Below are 23079 nucleotides of genomic sequence, written 5' to 3'. Positions count from 1 at the left end.
AATTCATCATTCAAATTCTTCTGGAAAGCGCCTGATTGGGAATGGTTTTATCTTTCAGCATGATAATGATCCCAAGCACACCTAAACAGAGAGAGAGAAATTAAAGACAACCTTTATCTAAAGAAGAACTCTGGGAAGTGCTGAAAGAAGCCTGGTATAATATACCAGAAGATTACTTCAAAAAAACTTCAGGAAAGTCTACATAAAATAGTTCAAGATGTGCTTAGTGCCAAGGGAGGTAACACTAAATTCTGACACTTGCCATTTTTCGCCTAAAATTGTGTTTTTTTTTTAAATATATTTTTTTGTGAACATATTTCCTGTGGTTGTATCTTAATAGTAAATATATGGTCATAAAAACTTTGCCAAAACAACAAAGCTGGTGGTGGTCTAAGACTTTTGCCCAGTACTGTGTGTGTGTATGTGTATATATGTGTGTGTATATATGTGTGTATATATATATATATATATATATATATATATATATATATATATATATATATATATATATATATATATATATATATATATATATATATATATATACTTTTTCCAAGTGGATTAGGCACTCCAAACAAGTAAGTTGTACTAAGTCTTACTATGTATTCATATTTCAAGAAAGAAGACTCAGTGTTTCTTCAAATACACTGTAACTAGGGATGCACCGAAATTTCGGCCGCAGAAAGTTTCGGACGAAAATGGCATCGGTTTTCTTTTTTTTTTTTGCCTTTTTATTTTCGGTAAAATTATTGTGTAGCATATTTCAAATTTGATGCCAGCTTAGAGCTGCTGTTTGAGTTCATTACTGTTTTGCATATAATAGTTTTCTAGGACTATACTTTATTTTGATAATTGTTTTTAAAAAAAAAAATCTGATTCTGTTACACAGAACTAAATAAAGAATAATACTAGCGATGCACCAAAATTTGGGCCGCCAAAAATGTGCAATTCCAATTTGTACAGCCCCCCCCCCCCCCTGTTCTATTGCGTTACATGTCTATCCTTAATAATAATAATAATAATAATAATAATAATAATAATAATAATAATGATATATGAAACCAGCAGTGCATTTTTTTTTTTAGAAGGAAACCAAAGTTCTGAATACAGTATTCAAAGGAGGATAACTAAAATGTTTATAAACACTTGATATTATCAGACACCATCCTAAGCACACACAGTGAATATATATAAGCCTTATATACAGTGCTCATACATCAGCCTCTTGTGTGTAGACATTCTATTCGCCTGAGGCAAATATGCGTGCACACTATATATGCATAAGCCCCAAGCTCACACACAGTTGGTACAAATTATCACCCACCAGACAGTGTATACAAAAAAAGCACAGTAACTTTCTATAACCACCTTGCACGTAAGGTCGTAGCTAAGTCCGGTAGTCCTGGTGATAGGCAGACTCCATTTGGGGCTCCGGACATATAATCTGATGGGTCAGTGTGAGACCCGAACCAGGAACTAGGCGGAGATACGATGAGAGACGATCAGGTGCAGCCACCCCATTGCACGGATAACTACACCCAAAAACAAAACACATGTCCACCTCGTATTGTTGTCTGGCTATAACCACGCTCTCCATTGTAGAACTCCACCAGTTTCACTGCAGATCACGCCCTACTGTACAAGTGACCACGCCCATTTGTTGGAGCTTTCCCGCCTACAAGCTCTTTCAGCTACACAAACACACTGTAGTTAAAAAAGAAAAAAAAATTCGGTTTCGGTTTTCGGCCAGGGGCATCCTGAATTTTCGGTATCTGTTTCAGTCCAGAATTTTCATTTCGGGGCATCCCTGTAACCCATCACAAAATAAAGTATTTGAAGAAACATGGAATCTTTCTTGAAAAAATAAATAAATAAATAAAAAAAAATATATATATATATATATATATATTTAGTTAGTTGTGTGTGTATATATATATGTGTGTGTGTGTGTGTATATATATATATATATATATATATATATATATACACACACACACACATATACACACACAACTAACTAAGGCTCCGGACATATAATCTGACGGGTCAGTGTGAGACCCGAACCAGGAACTAGGCGGAGATACGATGAGAGACGGTCAGGTGCAGCCACGCCCATTGCACGGATAACTACACCCAAAAACAAAACACATGTCCACCTCGTATTGTTGTCTGGCTATAACCACGCTCTCCCTTGTAGAACTCCACCAGTTTCACTGCAGATCACGCCCTACTGTACAAGTGACCACGCCCATTTGTTGAAGCTTTCCCGCCTACAAGCTCTTTCAGCTACACACACACACAAACACACTGTAGTTAAAAAAGAAAAAAAAATCGGTTTCGGTTTTCGGCCAGGGGCATCCTGAATTTTCGGTATCGGTTTCAGTCCAGAATTTTCATTTCGGTGCATCCCTGTAACCCATCACAAAATATAGTATTTGAAGAAACACGGAATCTTTCTTGAAATATATATTTCTCCTGTTAAGTGTAGTCAGTCCACGGGTCATCCATTACTTATGGGATATTAACTCCTCCCTAACAGGAAGTGCAAGAGGATCACCCAAGCAGAGCTGCTATATAGCTCCTCCCCTCTACGTCACACCCAGTCATTCTCTTGCACCTAACTAATAGATAGGATGTGTGAGAGGAGTGTGGTTATTAAATTTAGTTTTTTTATTACTTCAATCAAAAGTTTGTTATTTTAAACAGCACCGGAGTGTGTTGTTTCTTCTCAGGCAGTATTAGAAGAAGAATCTACCTGAGTTTGTGTATGATCTTAGCGGACGTAACTAAGATCCATTTGCTGTTCTCGGCCATTCTGAGGAGCGAGGTAACTTCAGAACAGGGGACAGCGGGCAGGGTTCACCTGCAAAGAGGTATGTTGCAGTATATTATTTTCTAAGGAATGGAATTGACTGAGAAAATACTGCTAATACCGATATAATGTAAGTACAGCCTTAAATGCAGTAGTAGTAACTGGTATCAGGCTGTTATGTATGTATGTTGGCACCAAAGTATTTCTGGGGAATGGCACTTCACTAAGAAAATACTGTATACATATAACTCTAGCCTCTCTGCAGTGATAGCGACTAGCAACAGGCTTTTATTCTTATTCATATATTTAAAACGTTTACTGACAGGTTAATCGTTTTTTTCTCTGAGGTACTTGGTGAAAATTTATGGGCATTATTTTCCACTTGGCTGTCGTTTATTTTGCATAAAATCAGTTACTGAGCTTCCCCACTGCTGTATTAAGAGTGGGAGGGGCCTATTTTTGGCGCTTTTACTACGCATTAAAAATTCAGTCACAGTCTTCCTTATTCTCCCTGCATGATCCAGGACGTCTCTACAGAGCTCAGGGGTCTCCAAAACTAGTTTGAGGGAGGTAATCACTCACAGCAGACCTGTGAGACTGTGCTTTGACTGTGATAAAAAACGTATTTATTTGTCAATCGTTTTTTTGGTATTAAGGGGTTTATAATCCATTTGCTGATGGGTGCTATCCTTTGCTAAATTAATGCATTTCATATGAAAAATTGATTGCTATAACTAAACCGGTTCGTTGTTATATCAAAGTGACAGTTTTTTTGTGTGCTTCTTAAAGGCACAGTAACGTTTTGCATAATGCTTGTAAATTCAGTTGAAAAGTATTTCCAAGCTTGCTAGTCTAATTGCTAGTTTGTTTAAACATGTCTGACACAGAGGAATCTCTTTGTGCAATATGTTCAAAAGCCAAGGTGGAGCCCAATAGAAATTTATGTACTAATTGCATTGATGCTACTTTAAATAAAAGCCAATCTGTACATGTTAAGCAACATTCACCAGACAACGAGGGGGAAGTTATGCCGACTAACTTGCCTCACGTGTCAGTACCTGCATCTCCCGCTCAGGAGGTGCGTGATATTGTAACGCCAAGTACATCAGGGCGGCCATTACAAATCACTTTACAAGACATGGCTAATGTTATGACTGAAGTTTTGTCTAAATTGCCAGAACTTAGGGGTAAACGAGACCACTCTGGGGTGAGAACAGAGTGCGCTGATAATGCTAGGGCCATGTCTGATACTGCGTCACAATTTGCAGAACATGAGGACGGAGAGCTTCATTCTGCGGGTGACGGATCTGATCCAAATAAACTGGATTCAGACATTTCAAATTTTAAGTTTAAGCTGGAAAACCTCCGTTTATTACTAGGGGAGGTGTTAGCGGCTCTGAATGATTGTAACACAGTTGCAATCCCAGAGAAAATGTGTAGGTTGGATAAATATTTTGCGGTACCGACGAGTACTGACGTTTTTCCTATACCTAAGAGACTTACTGAAATTGTTACTAAGGAGTGGGATAGACCCGGTGTGCCTTTCTCACCCCCTCCTATATTCAGAAAAATGTTTCCAATAGACGCCACCACACGGGACTTATGGCAAACGGTCCCTAAGGTGGAGGGAGCAGTTTCTACTTTAGCTAAGCGTACCACTATCCCGGTGGAGGATAGCTGTGCCTTTTCAGATCCAATGGATAAAAAGTTAGAGGGTTACCTTAAGAAAATGTTTGTTCAACAAGGTTTTATATTGCAACCCCTTGCATGCATTGCGCCTGTCACGGCTGCGGCGGCATTTTGGTTTGAGTCTCTAGAAGAGACCCTTGACACAGCTCCATTAGATGAGATTACACACAAGCTTAAAACCCTTAAGCTAGCTAATTCATTTATATCTGATGCCGTAGTACACTTAACTAAACTTACGGCTAAGAATTCCGGATTCGCCATTCAGGCGCGCAGAGCGCTGTGGCTAAAATCCTGGTCAGCTGATGTGACTTCTAAATCTAAATTGCTTAACATACCTTTCAAGGGGCAGACCTTATTCGGGCCCGGTTTGAAAGAGATTATCGCTGATATTACTGGAGGTAAAGGCCATGCCCTGCCTCAAGACAGGGCCAAACCAAGGGCTAAACAGTCTAATTTTCGTGCCTTTCATAACTTCAAGGCAGGAGCAGCATCAACTTCCTCTGCCCCAAAACAGGAAGGAGCTGTTGCTCGCTACAGACAAGGCTGGAAACCTAACCAGACCTGGAACAAGGGCAGGCAGGCCAGAAAACCTGCTGCTGCCCCTAAGACAGCATGAAGTGAGGGCCCCCGATCCGGAAACGGATCTAGTGGGGGGCAGACTCTCTCTCTTCGCCCAGGCTTGGGCAAGAGATGTCCAGGATCCCTGGGCGTTGGAGATCATATCTCAGGGATATCTTCTGGACTTCAAAGCTTCTCCTCCACAAGGGAGATTTCATCTTTCAAGGTTGTCAACAAATCAGATAAAGAAAGAGGCGTTTCTACGCTGTGTACAAGATCTTTTAGTCATGGGAGTGATCCATCCGGTTCCGCGGTCGGAACACGGACAAGGGTTTTACTCAAATCTGTTTGTGGTTCCCAAGAAAGAAGGAACCTTCAGACCAATATTGGATTTAAAGATCCTAAACAAATTCCTAAGAGTTCCATCGTTCAAAATGGAAACTATTCGGACAATCTTACCCATGATCCAAAGAGGTCAGTACATGACCACAGTGGATTTAAAGGATGCCTACCTTCACATACCGATTCACAAGGATCATTACCGGTATCTAAGGTTTGCCTTCCTAGACAGGCATTACCAGTTTGTAGCTCTTCCCTTCGGGGTAGCTACGGCTCCAAGAATCTTTACAAAGGTTCTGGGCTCTCTTCTGGCGGTACTAAGACCGCGAGGAATATCGGTAGCTCCGTACCTAGACGACATTCTGATACAAGCGTCAAGCTTCCAAACTGCCAAGTCTCATACAGAGTTAGTACTGGCATTTCTAAGGTCGCATGGGTGGAAAGTGAACGAAGAAAAGAGTTCTCTCTTACCACTCACAAGAGTTCCCTTCTTGGGGACTCTTATAGATTCTGTAGAAATGAAAATTTACCTGACAGAGGACAGGTTAACAAAACTTCTAAATGCTTGCCGTGTCCTTCATTCCATTCAACACCCGTCAGTGGCTCAATGCATGGAGGTAATCGGCTTAATGGTAGCGGCAATGGACATAGTACCTTTTGCACGCCTGCATCTCAGACCACTGCAATTGTGCATGCTAAGTCAGTGGAATGGGGATTACTCAGATTTGTCCTCTATGCTGAATCTGGATCAAGAGACCAGAGATTCTCTTCTATGGTGGCTTTTTCGGCCACATCTGTCCAGGGGGATGCCCTTCAGCAGACCAGACTGGACAATTGTAACAACAGACGCCAGTCTGCTAGGTTGGGGCGCTGTCTGGAATTCCCTGAAGGCTCAGGGATCATGGACTCAGGAGGAGAGTCTCCTTCCAATAAACATTCTGGAATTGAGAGCAGTTCTCAATGCCCTTCTGACTTGGCCTCAGTTAGCAACTCCGAGGTTCATCAGGTTTCAGTCGGACAACATCACGACTGTGGCTTACATCAATCATCAGGGAGGGACAAGGAGTTCCCTAGCGATGATGTCTCAAAGATTATTCGCTGGGCAGAGTCTCACTCTTGCCACCTGTCAGCGATTCACATCCCAGGCGTGGAGAACTGGGAGGCGGATTTCCTAAGTCGCCAGACTTTTCATCCGGGGGAGTGGGAACTTCATCCGGAGGTCTTTGCCCAAATACTTCGACGTTGGGGCAAACCAGATCTGGATCTCATGGCGTCTCGCCAGAACGCCAAACTTCCTTGTTACGGATCCAGGTCCAGGGACCCGGGAGCGGCGCTGATAGATGCTCTGACAGCACCTTGGGTCTTCAACATGGCTTATGTGTTTCCACCTTTCCCGATGCTTCCTCGATTGATTGCCAGGATCAAACAGGAAAAAGCATTGGTGATTCTAATAGCGCCTGCATGGCCACGCAGGACCTGGTATGCAGATCTAGTGGACATGTCATCCTGTCCACCTTGGTCGCTGCCTCTGAGACAGGACCTTCTAATTCAGGGTCCTTTCAAACATCAAAATCTAATTTCTCTGAAGCTGACTGCATGGAAATTGAACGCTTGATTTTATCAAAGCGTGGATTTTCGGAGTCAGTAATTGATACCTTAATACAGGCTAGGAAACCTGTTACCAGGAAAATTTACCATAAGATATGGCGTAAATATTTACACTGGTGCAAATCCAAGAGTTACTCATGTAGTAAGGTTAGGATTCCTAGGATATTGTCTTTTCTACAAGAAGGTTTAGAAAAGGGTTTATCTGCAAGTTCTTTAAAGGGACAGATCTCAGCTCTGTCCATCCTTTTACACAAACGTCTGTCAGAAGTTCCAGATGTTCAGGCTTTTTGTCAGGCTTTGGCCAGGATTAAGCCTGTGTTTAAGACTGTTGCTCCACCGTGGAGCTTAAACTTAGTTCTTAACGTTTTACAGGGTGTTCCGTTTGAACCCCTTCATTCCATTGATATCAAGCTGTTATCTTGGAAAGTTCTGTTTTTAATGGCTATTTCCTCGGCTCGTAGAGTCTGAGTTATCGGCCTTACATTGTGATTCTCCTTATCTGATTTTTCATTCAGATAAGGTAGTTCTGCGTACTAAACCTGGGTTCTTACCTAAGGTAGTCACTAACAAGAATATCAATCAAGAGATTGTTGTTCCATCATTGTGCCCTAACCCTTCTTCAAAGAAGGAACGACTTCTGCACAATCTAGACGTAGTCCGTGCCCTGAAATTTTATTTACAGGCAACTAAAGATTTTCGCCAAACTTCTTCCCTGTTTGTCGTTTATTCTGGACAGAGGAGAGGTCAAAAAGTATCTGCTACCTCTCTCTCTTTTTGGCTTCGTAGCATAATACGTTTAGCCTATGAGACTGCGGGACAGCAGCCTCCTGAAAGAATTACAGCTCATTCTACGAGAGCTGTGGCTTCCACGTGGGCCTTTAAGAATGAGGCCTCTGTTGAACAGATTTGCAAGGCTGCAACTTGGTCTTCTCTTCATACTTTTTCCAAATTTTACAAATTTGACACTTTTGCTTCTTCTGAGGCTGTTTTTGGGAGAAAGGTTCTTCAGGCATTGGTTCCTTCCGTGTAAAGATCCTGCCTGTCCCTCCCGTCATCCGTGTACTTTAGCTTTGGTATTGGTATCCCATAAGTAATGGATGACCCGTGGACTGACTACACTTAACAGGAGAAAACATAATTTATTCCTTTCTCCTGTAGTGTAGTCAGTCCACGGCCCGCCCTGTTTTTTATGGCAGGTCTAAATTTTAAATTATACTCCAGTCACCACTGCACCCTATAGTTTCTCCTTTCTCGTTTGGTTTTCGGTCGAATGACTGGGTGTGACATAGAGGGGAGGAGCTATATAGCAGCTCTGCTTGGGTGATCCTCTTGCACTTCCTGTTAGGGAGGAGTTAATATCCCATAAGTAATGGATGACCCGTGGACTGACTACACTACAGGAGATAGGAATTTATCAGGTAAGCATAAATTATGTTATATATATATTTAGTTAGTTGTGTGTATATATGTGTGTGTGTATATATGTATATATATATATATATGTATATATATATGTATATATATATATATATATATATGTATATATATATATATGTATATATATATATATATATATATATATATATATATACATATATATATATATATATATATATATATATATATATATATATATATATATATATATATATATATATAGACACACACACACACACACACACACAACTAACTAAATATATATATATTTTTTTTTTAAATGACAAAAAAGATAGACATGTATTGGGGCATTTGTAAATGTCCCAAAAAAGCAAGGGATAAAAAAGCACACGAAAAGCTATTTTGAAAAAATCCAATTTCTTTATTTAAATGTTCCACTTCACATTCAGTGTTTGATCAGTTCCTCCGGGCTACAGTAGTTAGAGGAAACTCTTACAATTTAAAATGCACAATCAAAACAAGGGCAATACATAAAGCTATCTGAAAATCTCAAACCCTATGCATACGTATGCAGACTAGAACAATGTAAAACTATAGGATAATATATGTGAAAATCATGCACAAATTGTCTAAATACAAGACACTACTAACTTATCCTAGATGTAAGACATATATATAGCATACTATATACAAAATGAACAAGAGACTTATCAGTCCATTTTCCACTGTTAGATGTAAGTATGAAAGCCATATACTGATAATACATAGCATGTGTCGGTAGATAGTCGACCGCAACAGAATCTGCTGCACACTAGGTCAAAAAACCGATCCACAATTTGTATAATATAAAGACAGTACTTATCTTCCAGAGTAAAGTTGCGATGGTGCTTTTTTTCTTTCTTTTGCCGGTCCGTAATTCCTCGGCGTGTGACGTAATCCCCAGTGGGGGTGGTTAGGTCGTCACTGCAACTCCAATTGGTTCCTAGTACTTGAAACTGTATCCATTGGTCCAGGAAAAAACCAAGAGAGAGTAGACCAACCGCAACTCTGTAACTCCTTGTCAGGACATTCACGGTCGATATCAGGCTCTCATATTAACAAGTGAGAATACTTAGGAAATAAAGCACCTGTTTGTTATTGGCTGTCCTCAGACTCCAAGAGTCGATTCCTAAAGTCACAGATACAGCATCCAAGCGCTATCGTTTCAGCGCATATGCACAGCTCCCAGGCTTGATCTGGTCATTAGGATCTTATCAAGGACAGCAGTATAGGCTTATTTAATGCTGGGTTGAGATTTCCGCTTTAATGTGTCACCACAAACAAACCTCAGACAGTATTTAGCTTATCTTAAGGTGTAATACACATAGTGCCAACGCACGTTTCACCCCCCTCCAGAGCATGTGTCCCAGGGGTTCATCAGGGCATACTGAATCCATACCGGACATCCTCTTTATAGAGCATACCTGATTACTCACAGGTGATTCTCATACACACTCCCACTACTACACCATCCAGTTTTTTTAAAAGGATACAACAGATTTGTTAAAAAAAACTGGATGGTGTAGTAGTGGGAGAAAAAACCATTCTAGCTTCCTTAGATGTGGAGAGCCTCTACTCTTCCATTCCCCACAATGTGGGCCTACTAGCAATCAAAAGATTCCTTGAAACAAGGGGTCCAATATATATGGAACATACAGAATTTATGATGGTGCTTCTGGAGTTCATTTTAAAAAATAATGTTTTTTCTTTTGATGGACAGGTGTTCCGCCAGATACGCGGAACTGCAATGGGGGCAGTATGTGCCCCCACTTATGCATGTCTCCATCTGGGGTCATGGGAATCTGATATTTTTGAACAACATGTCGACACTTTTGATAATAAAGTGCTGATGTGGGTAAGATATGTGGACGATGTTCTAGTCTTATGGGATGGAACAGTAGAGGAATTTAATATATTTGTTTCCATCTTAAACCATAATGACAGGAACATCTTCCTCACATCAGAAACAAGTGAAAGGGAATTGAATTTCCTAGACATAACCCTGAAAAAAGAAGGTTTGAAAATAGTTACTGAGAATTATCGAAAGAAGAATGCCACTAACAGTATTCTTCATGCTAACAGTAGCCACCCCAATCATTTAAAAAGAGGAATACCATATGGGCAGTTCCTTCGTTTAAGAAGAAATTGCTCTTCACTCTCAAAATTTGACATCCATGCCCAGCAAATGAAGGAGAGATTCCTTCAAAGAGGATATTCAAATAAATGTCTAAAGAAATCCCTTTGGAAGGCTCGAAAAATGTCGAGGGATGATCTACTGTATGGAGAAAGGATAAAAACTAAGGGGAATCAGATTAGATTTATCTCTATGTATAATGATCAATGGAACAATATCAGATTGGCTATGAAAAGAAATTGGCACATTCTCACCTTGGATGAGAAAGTGAGACAAGCTATAGGAGATATACCTCAGATGGCAGCCAGAAAGGCACAGAGCCTACGAGATAAGCTGGTAAAAAGTCAGTTTGTCAGAGGACCCTCTGATGCTGACTGGTTACGAAAAGATAAGGGAATAAAAGGTAGCTATCCATGTGGGCACTGTGTATACTGTGCCCACATGGATAGCACTAAACAATTCTCAGTGCAAGAAAATAGAGTCTTTGACATAAGATTCTTTTTTAATTGCAAGTCTGAGGGGGTGGTCTACCTCTTACGATGTTCGTGCCCGGTCTTTTACATTGGAAAAACTAAAAGGATGGTAAAGGATCGGGTACAAGAGCATAGAGATGACATCCTCTATTCCAGAGACACAAACGTTGCTAGACATTTCTGTGATATGCACAACTGCACGCAGATTCATTAAAATTCATAATTATTGATAAAGGGATCACTAATGGACGAGGTGGTAACAACGACAAAGTCCTTTTACAGAAAGAGACCAAATGGATCTATAAGCTGGGGACAAGATTACCAGTAGGTCTGAACGACAAATTAGAATACATAAGCTTTCTATAAGAGAGCAATACAAATCTGACAGGATGTGTGCCATTTGTTTTTGGAGTAATCTCTATGTGCAAATTGAGCTATGATGTTGCCTAGGAATGAGGGTAATATTTTAAAGTGTTTGCTCAATAATGAATATTTTTCATTCTTTGCACAACTTGAAGGTAGAATTTAAAACAAATGTGACAATCTATTTGTATGTAAATATCCCTTTAAGGGCTCCTGGATATTCACAGGACACAGACCTCCAAATAAAATATGGGCGAGACTGTGTATGAGAATCACCTGTGAGTAATCAGGTATGCTCTATAAAGAGGATGTCCGGTATGGATTCAGTATGCCCTGATGAACCCCTGGGACACATGCTCTGGAGGGGGGTGAAACGTGCGTTGGCACTATGTGTATTACACCTTAAGATAAGCTAAATACTGTCTGAGGTTTGTTTGTGGTGACACATTAAAGCGGAAATCTCAACCCAGCATTAAATAAGCCTATACTGCTGTCCTTGATAAGATCCTAATGACCAGATCAAGCCTGGGAGCTGTGCATATGCGCTGAAACGATAGCGCTTGGATGCTGTATCTGTGACTTTAGGAATCGACTCTTGGAGTCTGAGGACAGCCAATAACAAACAGGTGCTTTATTTCCTAAGTATTCTCACTTGTTAATATGAGAGCCTGATATCGACCGTGAATGTCCTGACAAGGAGTTACAGAGTTGCGGTTGGTCTACTCTCTCTTGGTTTTTTCCTGGACCAATGGATACAGTTTCAAGTACTAGGAACCAATTGGAGTTGCAGTGACGACCTAACCACCCCCACTGGGGATTACGTCACACGCCGAGGAATTACGGACCGGCAAAAGAAAGAAAAAAAGCACCATCGCAACTTTACTCTGGAAGATAAGTACTGTCTTTATATTATACAAATTGTGGATCGGTTTTTTGACCTAGTGTGCAGCAGATTCTGTTGCGGTCGACTATCTACCGACACATGCTATGTATTATCAGTATATGGCTTTCATACTTACATCTAACAGTGGAAAATGGACTGATAAGTCTCTTGTTCATTTTGTATATAGTATGCTATATATATGTCTTACATCTAGGATAAGTTAGTAGTGTCTTGTATTTAGACAATTTGTGCATGATTTTCACATATATTATCCTATAGTTTTACATTGTTCTAGTCTGCATACGTATGCATAGGGTTTGAGATTTTCAGATAGCTTTATGTATTGCCCTTGTTTTGATTGTGCATTTTAAATTGTAAGAGTTTCCTCTAACTACTGTAGCCCGGAGGAACTGATCAAACACTGAATGTGAAGTGGAACATTTAAATAAAGAAATTGGATTTTTTCAAAATAACTTTTCGTGTGCTTTTTTATCCCTTGCTTTTTTTGGGACATTTACAAATGCCCCAATACATGTCTATCTTTTTTGTCATTTAAATTTATTATTCAAGGGTAGCACCGAATATTAAATATACAGCAATATTTTCTACTCTCTCTATTTTTTCAATTTTTTGTATAACTAAATATATATATATTTATATATATATTTCTCTTGTTAAGTGTATCCAGTCCACGGATCATCCATTACTTGTGGGATATTCTCCTTCCCAACAGGAAGTTGCAAGAGGATCACCCACAGCAGAGCTGCTATATAGCTCCTCCCCTCACTGCCATACCCAGTCATTCTCTTGCAACTCTCAACTAAGATGGAGGTCGTAAGAGGACTGTGGTGTTTTATACTTAGTTTATTTCTTCAGTCAAAAGTTTGTTATTTTTAAATGGTACCGGAGTGTACTGTTTATCTCAGGCAGTATTTAGAAGAAGAATCTGCCTGCGTTTTCTATGATCTTAGCAGAAGTAACTAAGATCCTTTGCTGTTCTCACATATTCTGAGGATGAGGTAACTTTAGAGGGGGAATAGCGTGCAGGTTTTCCTGCAATAAGGTATGTGCAGTTAAAATATTTTTCTAGGGATGGAATTTGCTAGAAAATGCTGCTGATACCGAAGTAATGTAAGTAAAGCCTTAAATGCAGTGATAGCGACTGGTATCAGGCTTATTAATAGAGATACATACTCTTATAAAAGTGTATTTTAAAACGTTTGCTGGCATGTTTAATCGTTTTTTACATATGTTTGGTGATAAAACTTATTGGGGCCTAGTTTTTTTCACATGGCTGGCTTGAATTTTGCCTAGAAACAGTTCCCTGAGGCTTCCCACTGTTGTAATATGAGTGGGAGGGGCCTATTTTAGTGGCTTTTTGCACAGCAAAAATTACAGACACAGACATCCAGCTTCTTCCTGCATGATCCAGGACTTCTCTGAAGGGCTCAAAAGGCTTCAAAAGTTGTATTGAGGGAGGTAAAAAGCCACAGTAGAGCTGTGGCAGTTGTGACTGTTTAAAAAACGTTTTTGTCATTTGTTATTCCGTTTTTGGTATTAAGGGGTTAATCATCCATTTGCAAGTCGGTGCAATGCTCTGCTAACTTATTAGATACACTGTAAAAATTTCGTTAGTGTAACTGCATTTTTTCACTGTTATTTCAAAATTTGGGAAAATTTGTGTTTCTTAAAGGCGCAGTAACGTTTTTTATATTGCTTGTAAACTTGTTTTAAAGTGTTTTCCAAGCTTGCTAGTCTCATTGCTAGTCTGTTTAAACATGTCTGACACAGAGGAACCTACTTGTTCATTATGTTTGAAAGCCATGGTGGAGCACCATAGGAGAATGTGTACTAAATATATTGATTTCACCTTAAACAGTAAAGATCAGTCTTTATCTATAAAAGAATTATCACCAGAGGGTTCTGTCGAGGGGGAAGTTATGCCGACTAACTCTCCCCACGTGTCAGACCCTTCGCCTCCCGCTCAGGGGACGCACGCTAATATGGCGCCAATTACATCAGGGACGCCCATAGCGATTACCTTGCAGGACATGGCTGCAATCATGAATAATACCCTGTCAGAGGTATTATCTAGATTGCCTGAATTAAGAGGCAAGCGCGATAGCTCTGGGGTTAGGAGAGATACAGAGCGCGCAAATGCTGTTAGAGCCATGTCTGATACTGCGTCACAGTATGCAGAACATTAGGACGGAGAGCTTCAGTCTGTGGGTGACATCTCTGACTCGGGGAAACCTGATTCAGAGATTTCTAATTTTAAATTTAAGCTTGAGAACCTCCGTGTATTGCTTGGGGAGGTATTAGCTGCTCTGAATGACTGTAACACAGTTGCAATTCCAGAGAAATTGTGTAGGCTGGATAGATACTATGCGGTGCCGGTGTGTACTGACGTTTTTCCTGTACCTAAAAGGCTTACAGAAATTATTAGCAAGGAGTGGGATAGACCCGGTGTGCCCTTTTCCCCACCTCCTATATTTAGAAAAATGTATAGACGCCACTACACGGGACTTATGGTGGAGGGAGCAGTTTCTACTTTAGCAAAGCATACCACTATCCCGGTTGAGGACAGTTGTGCTTTTTCAGATCCAATGGATAAAAAAATTGGAGGGTTACCTTAAGAAAATGTTTATTCAACAAGGTTTTATTTTACAGCCCCTTACATTCATTGCGCCTGTCACTGCTGCAGCGGCATTCTGGTTTGAGGCCCTGGAAGAGGGCATCCAGACAGCTCCATTGAATGAAATTATTGACAAGCTTAGATCGCTTAAGCTAGCTAACTCATTTGTTTCTGATGCCATTGTTCATTTGACTAAACTAACGGCTAAGAATTCCGGATTCGCCATCCAGGCGCGTAGGGCGCTATGGCTTAAATCCTGGTCAGCTGATGTGACTTCAAAGTCTAAATTACTCAACATTCCTTTCAAGGGGCAGACCTTATTCGGGCCTGGCTTGAAGGAAATTATTGCTGACATTACTGGAGGCAAGGGTCATACCCTTCCTCAGGACAGGGCCAAATCAAAGGCCAAACAGTCTAATTTTCGTGCCTTTCGAAATTTCAAGGCAGGAGCAGCATCAACTTCCTCCGCTTCAAAACAAGAGAGAACTGTTGCTCATTCCAGACAGGCCTGGAAACCTAACCAGTCCTGGAACAAGGGCAAGCAGGCCAGAAAGCCTGCTGCTGCCCCCAAGACAGCATGAAGGAACGGCCCCCTATCCGGAAACGGATCTAGTGGGGGGCAGACTTTCTCTCTTCGCCCAGGCGTGGGCAAGAGATGTTCAGGATCCGTGGGCGTTGGAGATCATATCTCAGGGATATCTTCTGGACTTCAAAGCTTCTCCTCCACAAGGGAGATTTCATCTTTCAAGGTTATCAGCAAGCCAGATAAAGAAAGAGGCATTCCTAAGCTGTGTGCAAGACCTCCTAGTAATGGGATTGATCCATCCAGTTCTGCGGACGGAACAAGGACAGGGATTTTATTCAAATCTGTTTGTGGTTCCCAAGAAAGAGGTTTCACAAAGATCATCATCGGTTCCTAAGCTTTGCCTTTCTAGACAGGCATTACCAATTTGTAGCTCTTCCCTTCGGGTTGGCCACTGTCCCGAGAATTTTTACAAAGGTTCTGGGTTCACTTCTGGCGGTTCTAAGACCGCGAGGCATAGCGGTGGCTCCGTATCTAGACGACATCCTGATACAGGTGTCAAGCTTTCAAATTGCCAAGTCTCATACAGAGATAGTTCTGGCATTTCTGAGGTCGCATGGGTGTAAAGTGAACGTGGAAAAGAGTTCTCTATCACCACTCACAAGAGTCTCCTTCCTAGGGACTCTTATAGATTCTGTAGAGATGAAAATTTACCTGACGGAGTCCAGGTTATCAGAACTTCTAAATGCTTGCCGTGTCCTTCATTCCATTCCACGCCCGTCAGTGGCTCAGTGCATGGAAGTAATCGGCTTAATGGTAGCGGCAATGGACATAGTGCCATTTGCGCGCCTGTATCTCAGACCGCTTCAATTATGCATGCTAAGTCAGTGGAATGGGGATTACTCAGATTTGTCCCCTCTACTAAATCTGGATCAAGAGACCAGAGATTCTCTTCTCTGGTGGCTTTCTCGGGTCCATCTGTCCAAGGGTATGACTTTTTGCAGGCCAGATTGGACGATTGTAACAACAGATGCCAGCCTTCTAGGTTGGGGCGCAGTCTGGAACTCCCTGAAGGCTCAAGGATCGTGGACTCAGGAGGAGAAACTCCTCCCAATAAATATTCTGGAGTTAAGAGCAATATTCAAGGCTCTTCTAGCTTGGCCTCAGTTAGCAACACTGAGGTTCATCAGATTTCAGTCGGACAACATCATGACTGTGGCTTACATCAACCATCAAGGGGGAACCAGGAGTTCCCTAGCTCTGTTAGAAGTCTCAAAGATAATTCGCTGGGCAGAGTCTCACTCTTGCCACCTGTCAGCGATCCACATCCCAGGCGTAGAGAACTGGGAGGCGGATTTTCTAAGTCGTCAGACTTTTCATCCGGGGGAGTGGGAACTCCATCTGGAGGTGTTTGCTCAACTGGTCCATCGTTGGGGCAAACCAGAACTGGATCTCATGGCGTCTCGCCAGAATGCCAAGCTTCCTTGTTACGGATCCAGGTCCAGGGACCCGGGAGCAACGCTGATAGATGCTCTAGCAGCTCCTTGGTTCTTCAACCTGGCCTATGTGTTTCCACCGTTTCCTCTGCTCCCTCGACTGATTGCCAAAATCAAACAGGAGAGAGCAGGACCTGGTATGCAGACCTAGTGGACATGTCATCTCTTTCACCATGGACTCTGCCTCTGAGGCAGGACCTTCTAATACAAGGTCCTTTCAATCATCCAAATCTACTTTCTCTGAGACTGACTGCATGGAGATTGAATGCTTGATTCTATCAAGGCGTGGCTTCTCCGAGTCAGTCATTGATACCTTAATACAGGCTCGGAAGCCTGTCACCAGGAAAATCTACCATAAGATATGGCGTAAATATCTTTATTGGTGTGAATCCAAGAGTTACTCATGAAGTAAGGTTAGGATTCCTAGGATATTGTCCTTTCTCCAAGAGGGTTTGGACAAAGGCTTATCAGCTAGTTCTTTAAAAGGACAGATCTCTGCTCTGTCTATTCTTTTGCACAAGCGTCTGGCAGAAGTTCCAGACGTCCAGGCATTTTGTCAGGCTTTGGTTAGGATTAAGCCTGTGTTTAAAACTGTTGCTCCCCCGTGGAGCTTAAACTTGGTTCTTAAAGTTCTTCAGGGAGTTCAGTTTGAACCCCTTCATTCCATTGATATTAAACTTTTATCTTGGAAAGTTCTGTTTTTGATGGCTATTTCCTCGGCTCGAAGAGTCTCTGAGTTATCTGCCTTACATTGTGATTCTCCTTATCTGATTTTTCATTCAGACAAGGTAGTTCTGCGTACCAAACCTGGGTTTTTACCTAAGGTGGTTTCTAACAGGAATATCAATCAAGAGATTGTTGTTGTTCCATCATTGTGTCCTAATCCTTCTTCAAAGAAGGAACGTCTTTTGCATAATCTGGACGTAGTCCGTGCCTTGAAGTTTTACTTACAGGCTACTAAAGATTTTTGTCAAACATCTGCCCTGTTTGTCGTTTACTCTGGACAGAGGAGAGGTCAAAAAGCTTTGGCAACCTCTCTCTCCTTTTGGCTTCGGAGCATAATACGCTTAGCCTATGAGACTGCTGGACAGCAGCCCCCTGAAAGGATTACAGCTCATTCTACTAGAGCTGTGGCTTCCACCTGGGCCTTTAAAAATGAGGCCTCTGTTGAACAGATTTGCAAGGCTGCGACTTGGTCTTCGCTTCACACCTTTTCAAAATTTTACAAATTTGACACTTTTGCTTCTTCGGAGGCTGTTTTTGGGAGAAAGGTTCTACAGGCAGTGGTTCCTTCCGTTTAAGTTCCTGCCTTGTCCCTCCCATCATCCGTGTACTTTAGCTTTGGTATTGGTATCCCACAAGTAATGGATGATCCGTGGACTGGATACACTTAACAAGAGAAAACATAATTTATGCTTACCTGATAAATTTATTTCTCTTGTAGTGTATCCAGTCCACGGCCCCGCCCTGTCCTTTTCAGGCAGGTCTAAATTTTAATTAAACTACAGTCACCACTGCACCCTATGGTTTCTCCTTTCTCGGCTTGTTTTCGGTCGAATGACTGGATATGGCAGTGAGGGGAGGAGCTATATAGCAGCTCTGCTGTGGGTGATCCTCTTGCAACTTCCTGTTGGGAAGGAGAATATCCCACAAGTAATGGATGATCCGTGGACTGGATACACTACAAGAGAAATACATTTATCAGGTAAGCATAAATTATGTTTTAGTTAGTTGTGTGTGTGTATATATATATATATATATATATATATATATATATATATATATATATATATATATATATATATATATATATATATATATATATATATATACATACATACATACATACATACATACATACATACATACATACACACACATATATACACACATAACTAAATATATATATATGTATATATGTGTGTGTGTGTATATATGTGTGTGTGTATGTGTGTATATATATATATATATATATAGGAAACAGCACTCTCTGGACTTAAGTATAAACTATACTTAAGTCCAAAGAGTGCTGTTTCCTGTTTGCTACATTTTACCTACTCTAGCACCCTGGCCCTTGGAGAACTATTTGTGAGAGTGCACCTGCCTCATTTGGTGTGTATATATATATGTATATATAATATGTATGTATATAAATATGTGTATATATATATATATATATATATATATATATATATATACAGGTAGCCCTCAGTTTACGCCGGGGTTAGGTTCCAGAAGGAATGGTTGTAAATCGAAACCGTTGTAAATTGAAGCCCAGTTTATAATGTAAGTCAATGGGAAGTGAGGGAGATAGGTTCCAGGCCCCTCTCAAAATTGTCATAAGTAACACCTAATACATTATTTTTAAAGCTTTGAATTGAATACTTTAAATGCTAAACAGCATTATAAACCTAATAAAATAATCACACAACACAGAATATATAATTAAACTAAGGTAAATGAACAAAAACATTTGCTAAACAGCATTATAAACCTAATAAAATAATCACACAACACAGACTTCACTTGCATTTTTCTGAAAACAGTTCTTTCTATGCATTCCAATCTGGACTGATTTATAGACAGGAAGATCTTGTTCCTTTGAGATCTGCTCTATAGCTCAGGTCTGGTTCAACTGATTAATTTCAGCTTGCTTGGCTTTGCTGCAACACAAGAGGACAACTCCACCTACTGGCTATTTTAATAAATGCACTGCTTCTCAATGCTTTTCAATAGCAGTTACATGACTGGAAAAAAAGGTTGTTATTCTGAAACGGTGTAAATTGAAGCGTTGTAAAACGAGGGCCACCTGTGTATATATATATATATATCAGAATTTCTGATCTTATTTATCATACTATAGTTTTCTAACACCTTAATTTTTTTAAGTTAAAGAAGGGATTAAATACTATTCTAGACTGAGATTGTTTGATTAAACACACCACAACACACTCAAAAATGTTAAAATTAAATAAAAATGTATTTTTGTCTATGTAAATAAGTACAGTATTCACAGAACTTAGTGACAAACGTTTTGTTTTCTTCATTTCAGCGGAAAACGAGAGTTCGGGCTGCGTATTACTACATACATCAAGGAAAGTAAGTAAAACTTTAAACTGCAACTAACGCACATTTTATAGGTATTGCCAAAAGTTCAGAACTCCTAGTCTATCACTAACATAAATGGATTAGGTGGCTGTAGATGTACCTGGATATAAATGAGTTAAGAAGAATTTTATTTAGATAGCCACAGACATGGAAGAAGTATACTTACTTGCTAAGCATAAGCTCTGACGATGTACTCATCCACGACCATTAAAACAGACATAGAATAGGCACGGCAAATGCTAGATGTGAAACAGTTGCTGAATACCCTGCATTACATATAGAGATCAGCCATATTTCCTACTTGCTTGATGGAATTTGTTAAGACACATATTACCAAAATACATTTTATTAGCCAGGCAGAATTTTCACAATAATATCATAATCACACATTTATTAAAATAAATAAATGAAAAAATAATTGTTGCATTTGTTTGTTCTTTTGAAATGAATGTTGAATGTTTATTGAACATTCACCTTTTGTAATCAGCTGTTTTTTTGTTTTTTTTTGCTTATTGCAACATTTGATATTGAATTTAAATATTACATTTGAATTTAGATAATTACATTTAAAGGGACACTAAACCCATTTTTTTTCCTGTCATGATTCAGATAGAGCACGCCATTTTAAACAACTTTCTAATTTACTCCTATTATCAAATTTTCTTCATTCTCTTGCCATCCTTATTTGAAAAGCAGGAATGTAAAGCATGGGAGCCTTCCCATTTTAGGTTCAGCATCCTGGATAGCGCTTGCTTATTGGTGGCTACATTTACCCACCAATCAGTAAGCGCTACCCAGGTGCTAAACCAAAAATCGGACGACTGGCTGGCTGCTTAAAGTCTCTTTACAGTGTGGTGTGAAACCTTAGGACATTTTTAGGTAAAATACCTTCCTTTTTACATAGAGTTGTTCAGGTGATATTTTCTAGTCATCTTTTTTACATCTATGCTGCATCATTTTCAAGTGTTTAACATTTGGGTATCATGGCCCTTTTAAACTTTTCTTGTGTGTTTTTATATTTATAAAGAGTGGTTACTGGTCCTATTTCCAGTGCCATGTTACCTATACCAGTTCTGGGTTTTGGAGAAGCCTAATTTTTGGATATCTAGTGGTCATGTGATAACTGTTTATCACTTGCATGGAAATATGAGTTGTGGTTGGTGGACTTTACATTTTACACAAAGCTGAAACATGTTGTTGTTATGAGTCAAATTCACTAAACACCTTTAGAATTGTATATAACGTGTAGTTAGCATGAGTGCATTTGTTTTTCAAATAAGCATTTTTGCAATATACTTTCATTAGATACAATGCTTATAGTAAAATGTATTAGTTTTTCTGCAGCATACACACATATCCTGTGAAGGCCTATGTACTAGTATTCTAACACCATCCCTGCTCAGATAGTCAGCAGTGGTTTGTATGACACAATATCTTCAGAAGCAATACACACTACTGTCAGCTCTCTGAGAAGGTGCACGGCCCTCACAGGATATGTGCATATGCCACAGAATAACAGTAATAACTTTTACTAGAAGCATTTTTGCGGATCAAAGTATATTGCAAAAATGCTTCTATTTCAAATTGAAATGCACCCATGCATATTTTATTTTGTACCTTTCTATCACTTTTAGCATAATGAAACTACCCTGCAATATATTTTCATGATTTATTTTTTGCTCTTTTCATGCAATTTAGCTCTGATAATTGAGCAATTTCTGTATTCAGAACATGAAATTGACCTGCTGACTTTTAAAGGCTTAATTGTTCTAGATATTTGTACCTAACTGGCTTTAACTGATAACAACTGTACATAAGTGCATTTTATACTGGCTGTATGACCAGGGCTAGACTGGTAGTTAGCAGACTAAAGCTCCTCCAAATAAAGCAAATGGTGGCTGGAGATTGGCTATTTGAAAATAATTGCAGTAAAAACGTTAAGAATTGACTGATATGTTATTTTAGCAGCACAACAGGAATGTCTGGTAATTACAAGGTGTTTACTGTCCCTTTAATATTGGCAAATTAAAGTGATTTTATGTGGATGTTCATCTCAAGAACCTGTTGTAGACAACATGATGTTTATTATTATTATCATTTATTTGTATTGCGCCTCCAATTCCGTACGCTGGGTACAATGATAGAGGGGGTACTCAATGACAAGAATTTGTGATAAAATACAAAACATAACAAAACTAAACAAATCTAGTACAGGAGGAAGAGGGCCCTGCTTCAGAGAGCTCACTGTCTACAGGTTTAGGGTACCGGGACATAAGGTTGGGGAAGCTTGTTACATTGATTGTAGTTGCAGCAGTGAGTCAGGAAGTTCATGTATTAGTTTGGTTAGGGTGAGGGATGGAGGAGAGATGGTAAGCCTCTCTGAATAGGTGGGTTTTCAAGTTTGGAGACAGTCTTATAGAGCAGGGTAGAGAGTTCCAGAGGACAGGAGCAGCACGTGCGAAGTTTTGGAGGCAGGAGTGGGAAGTAGAGATAACAGGAGTGGAGATACGTAAGTCAGAGAGGTTGATCGAAGAGGACGGAATGAGGAATATTTCACAATGAGGGAGGTGCTATGGAATAATCAAATGTAAGAGAAAGGTGTTTGCTTAGGAATACCGTGCTTGACCTAGTTTTATGTTAATCAGACATTTTCTGTTTATAAAGGTGGCTATCGGGTCTTTTTACTAGGAACTGTATCAAAATTGCAGGCAGACAAGTATTAAAGTAGAGAGTGTTGTCCGCCTGTGATACAGCATCTCGTGCCTGAATTTACCATTGTACAAGATCTGTCTTGTGCAATGCCGGCCCCCTGCTCTCATGCAAACAATTGTGCGAGTGCAGGGCATGTCAGTCACTCTGAACAACAGTGTGTCAGGATCACTTATCTCACCATTTCTCAGGAAGAGGCTAAAGAAGCAGCCTCAAACGTGTGAAGGCCGCTTGATGAAACTTCCCCTAGGGAGCAGTTGGTAGGTCTGAAATAAATACACTAGAAGAAATCATTTTTGCGAGGATTTGTGG

At 40.0% G+C, this 23079-nt stretch overlaps 1 protein-coding gene across 1 annotated transcript in view; it reads left to right on the top strand.

Moving 5' to 3' along the window:
* The window catches only part of LOC128650395 (solute carrier family 4 member 11), a 541036-nt gene that overhangs the window by 220810 nt on the left and 297147 nt on the right, over positions 1-23079 (top strand). The window contains exon 5 of the mRNA XM_053704315.1: positions 20003-20049. Within this exon, the coding sequence (XP_053560290.1) occupies positions 20003-20049 (47 nt within the window). The remainder of the gene's footprint in view (positions 1-20002; positions 20050-23079) is intronic.

This window comes from Bombina bombina, chromosome 2 (assembly GCF_027579735.1).
Source record: "Bombina bombina isolate aBomBom1 chromosome 2, aBomBom1.pri, whole genome shotgun sequence".
Classification (NCBI taxonomy): domain Eukaryota; kingdom Metazoa; phylum Chordata; class Amphibia; order Anura; family Bombinatoridae; genus Bombina; species Bombina bombina.
Note: the sequence above shows the minus strand (reverse complement) of the source record. Positions and strands in the feature narration are given on the sequence as shown.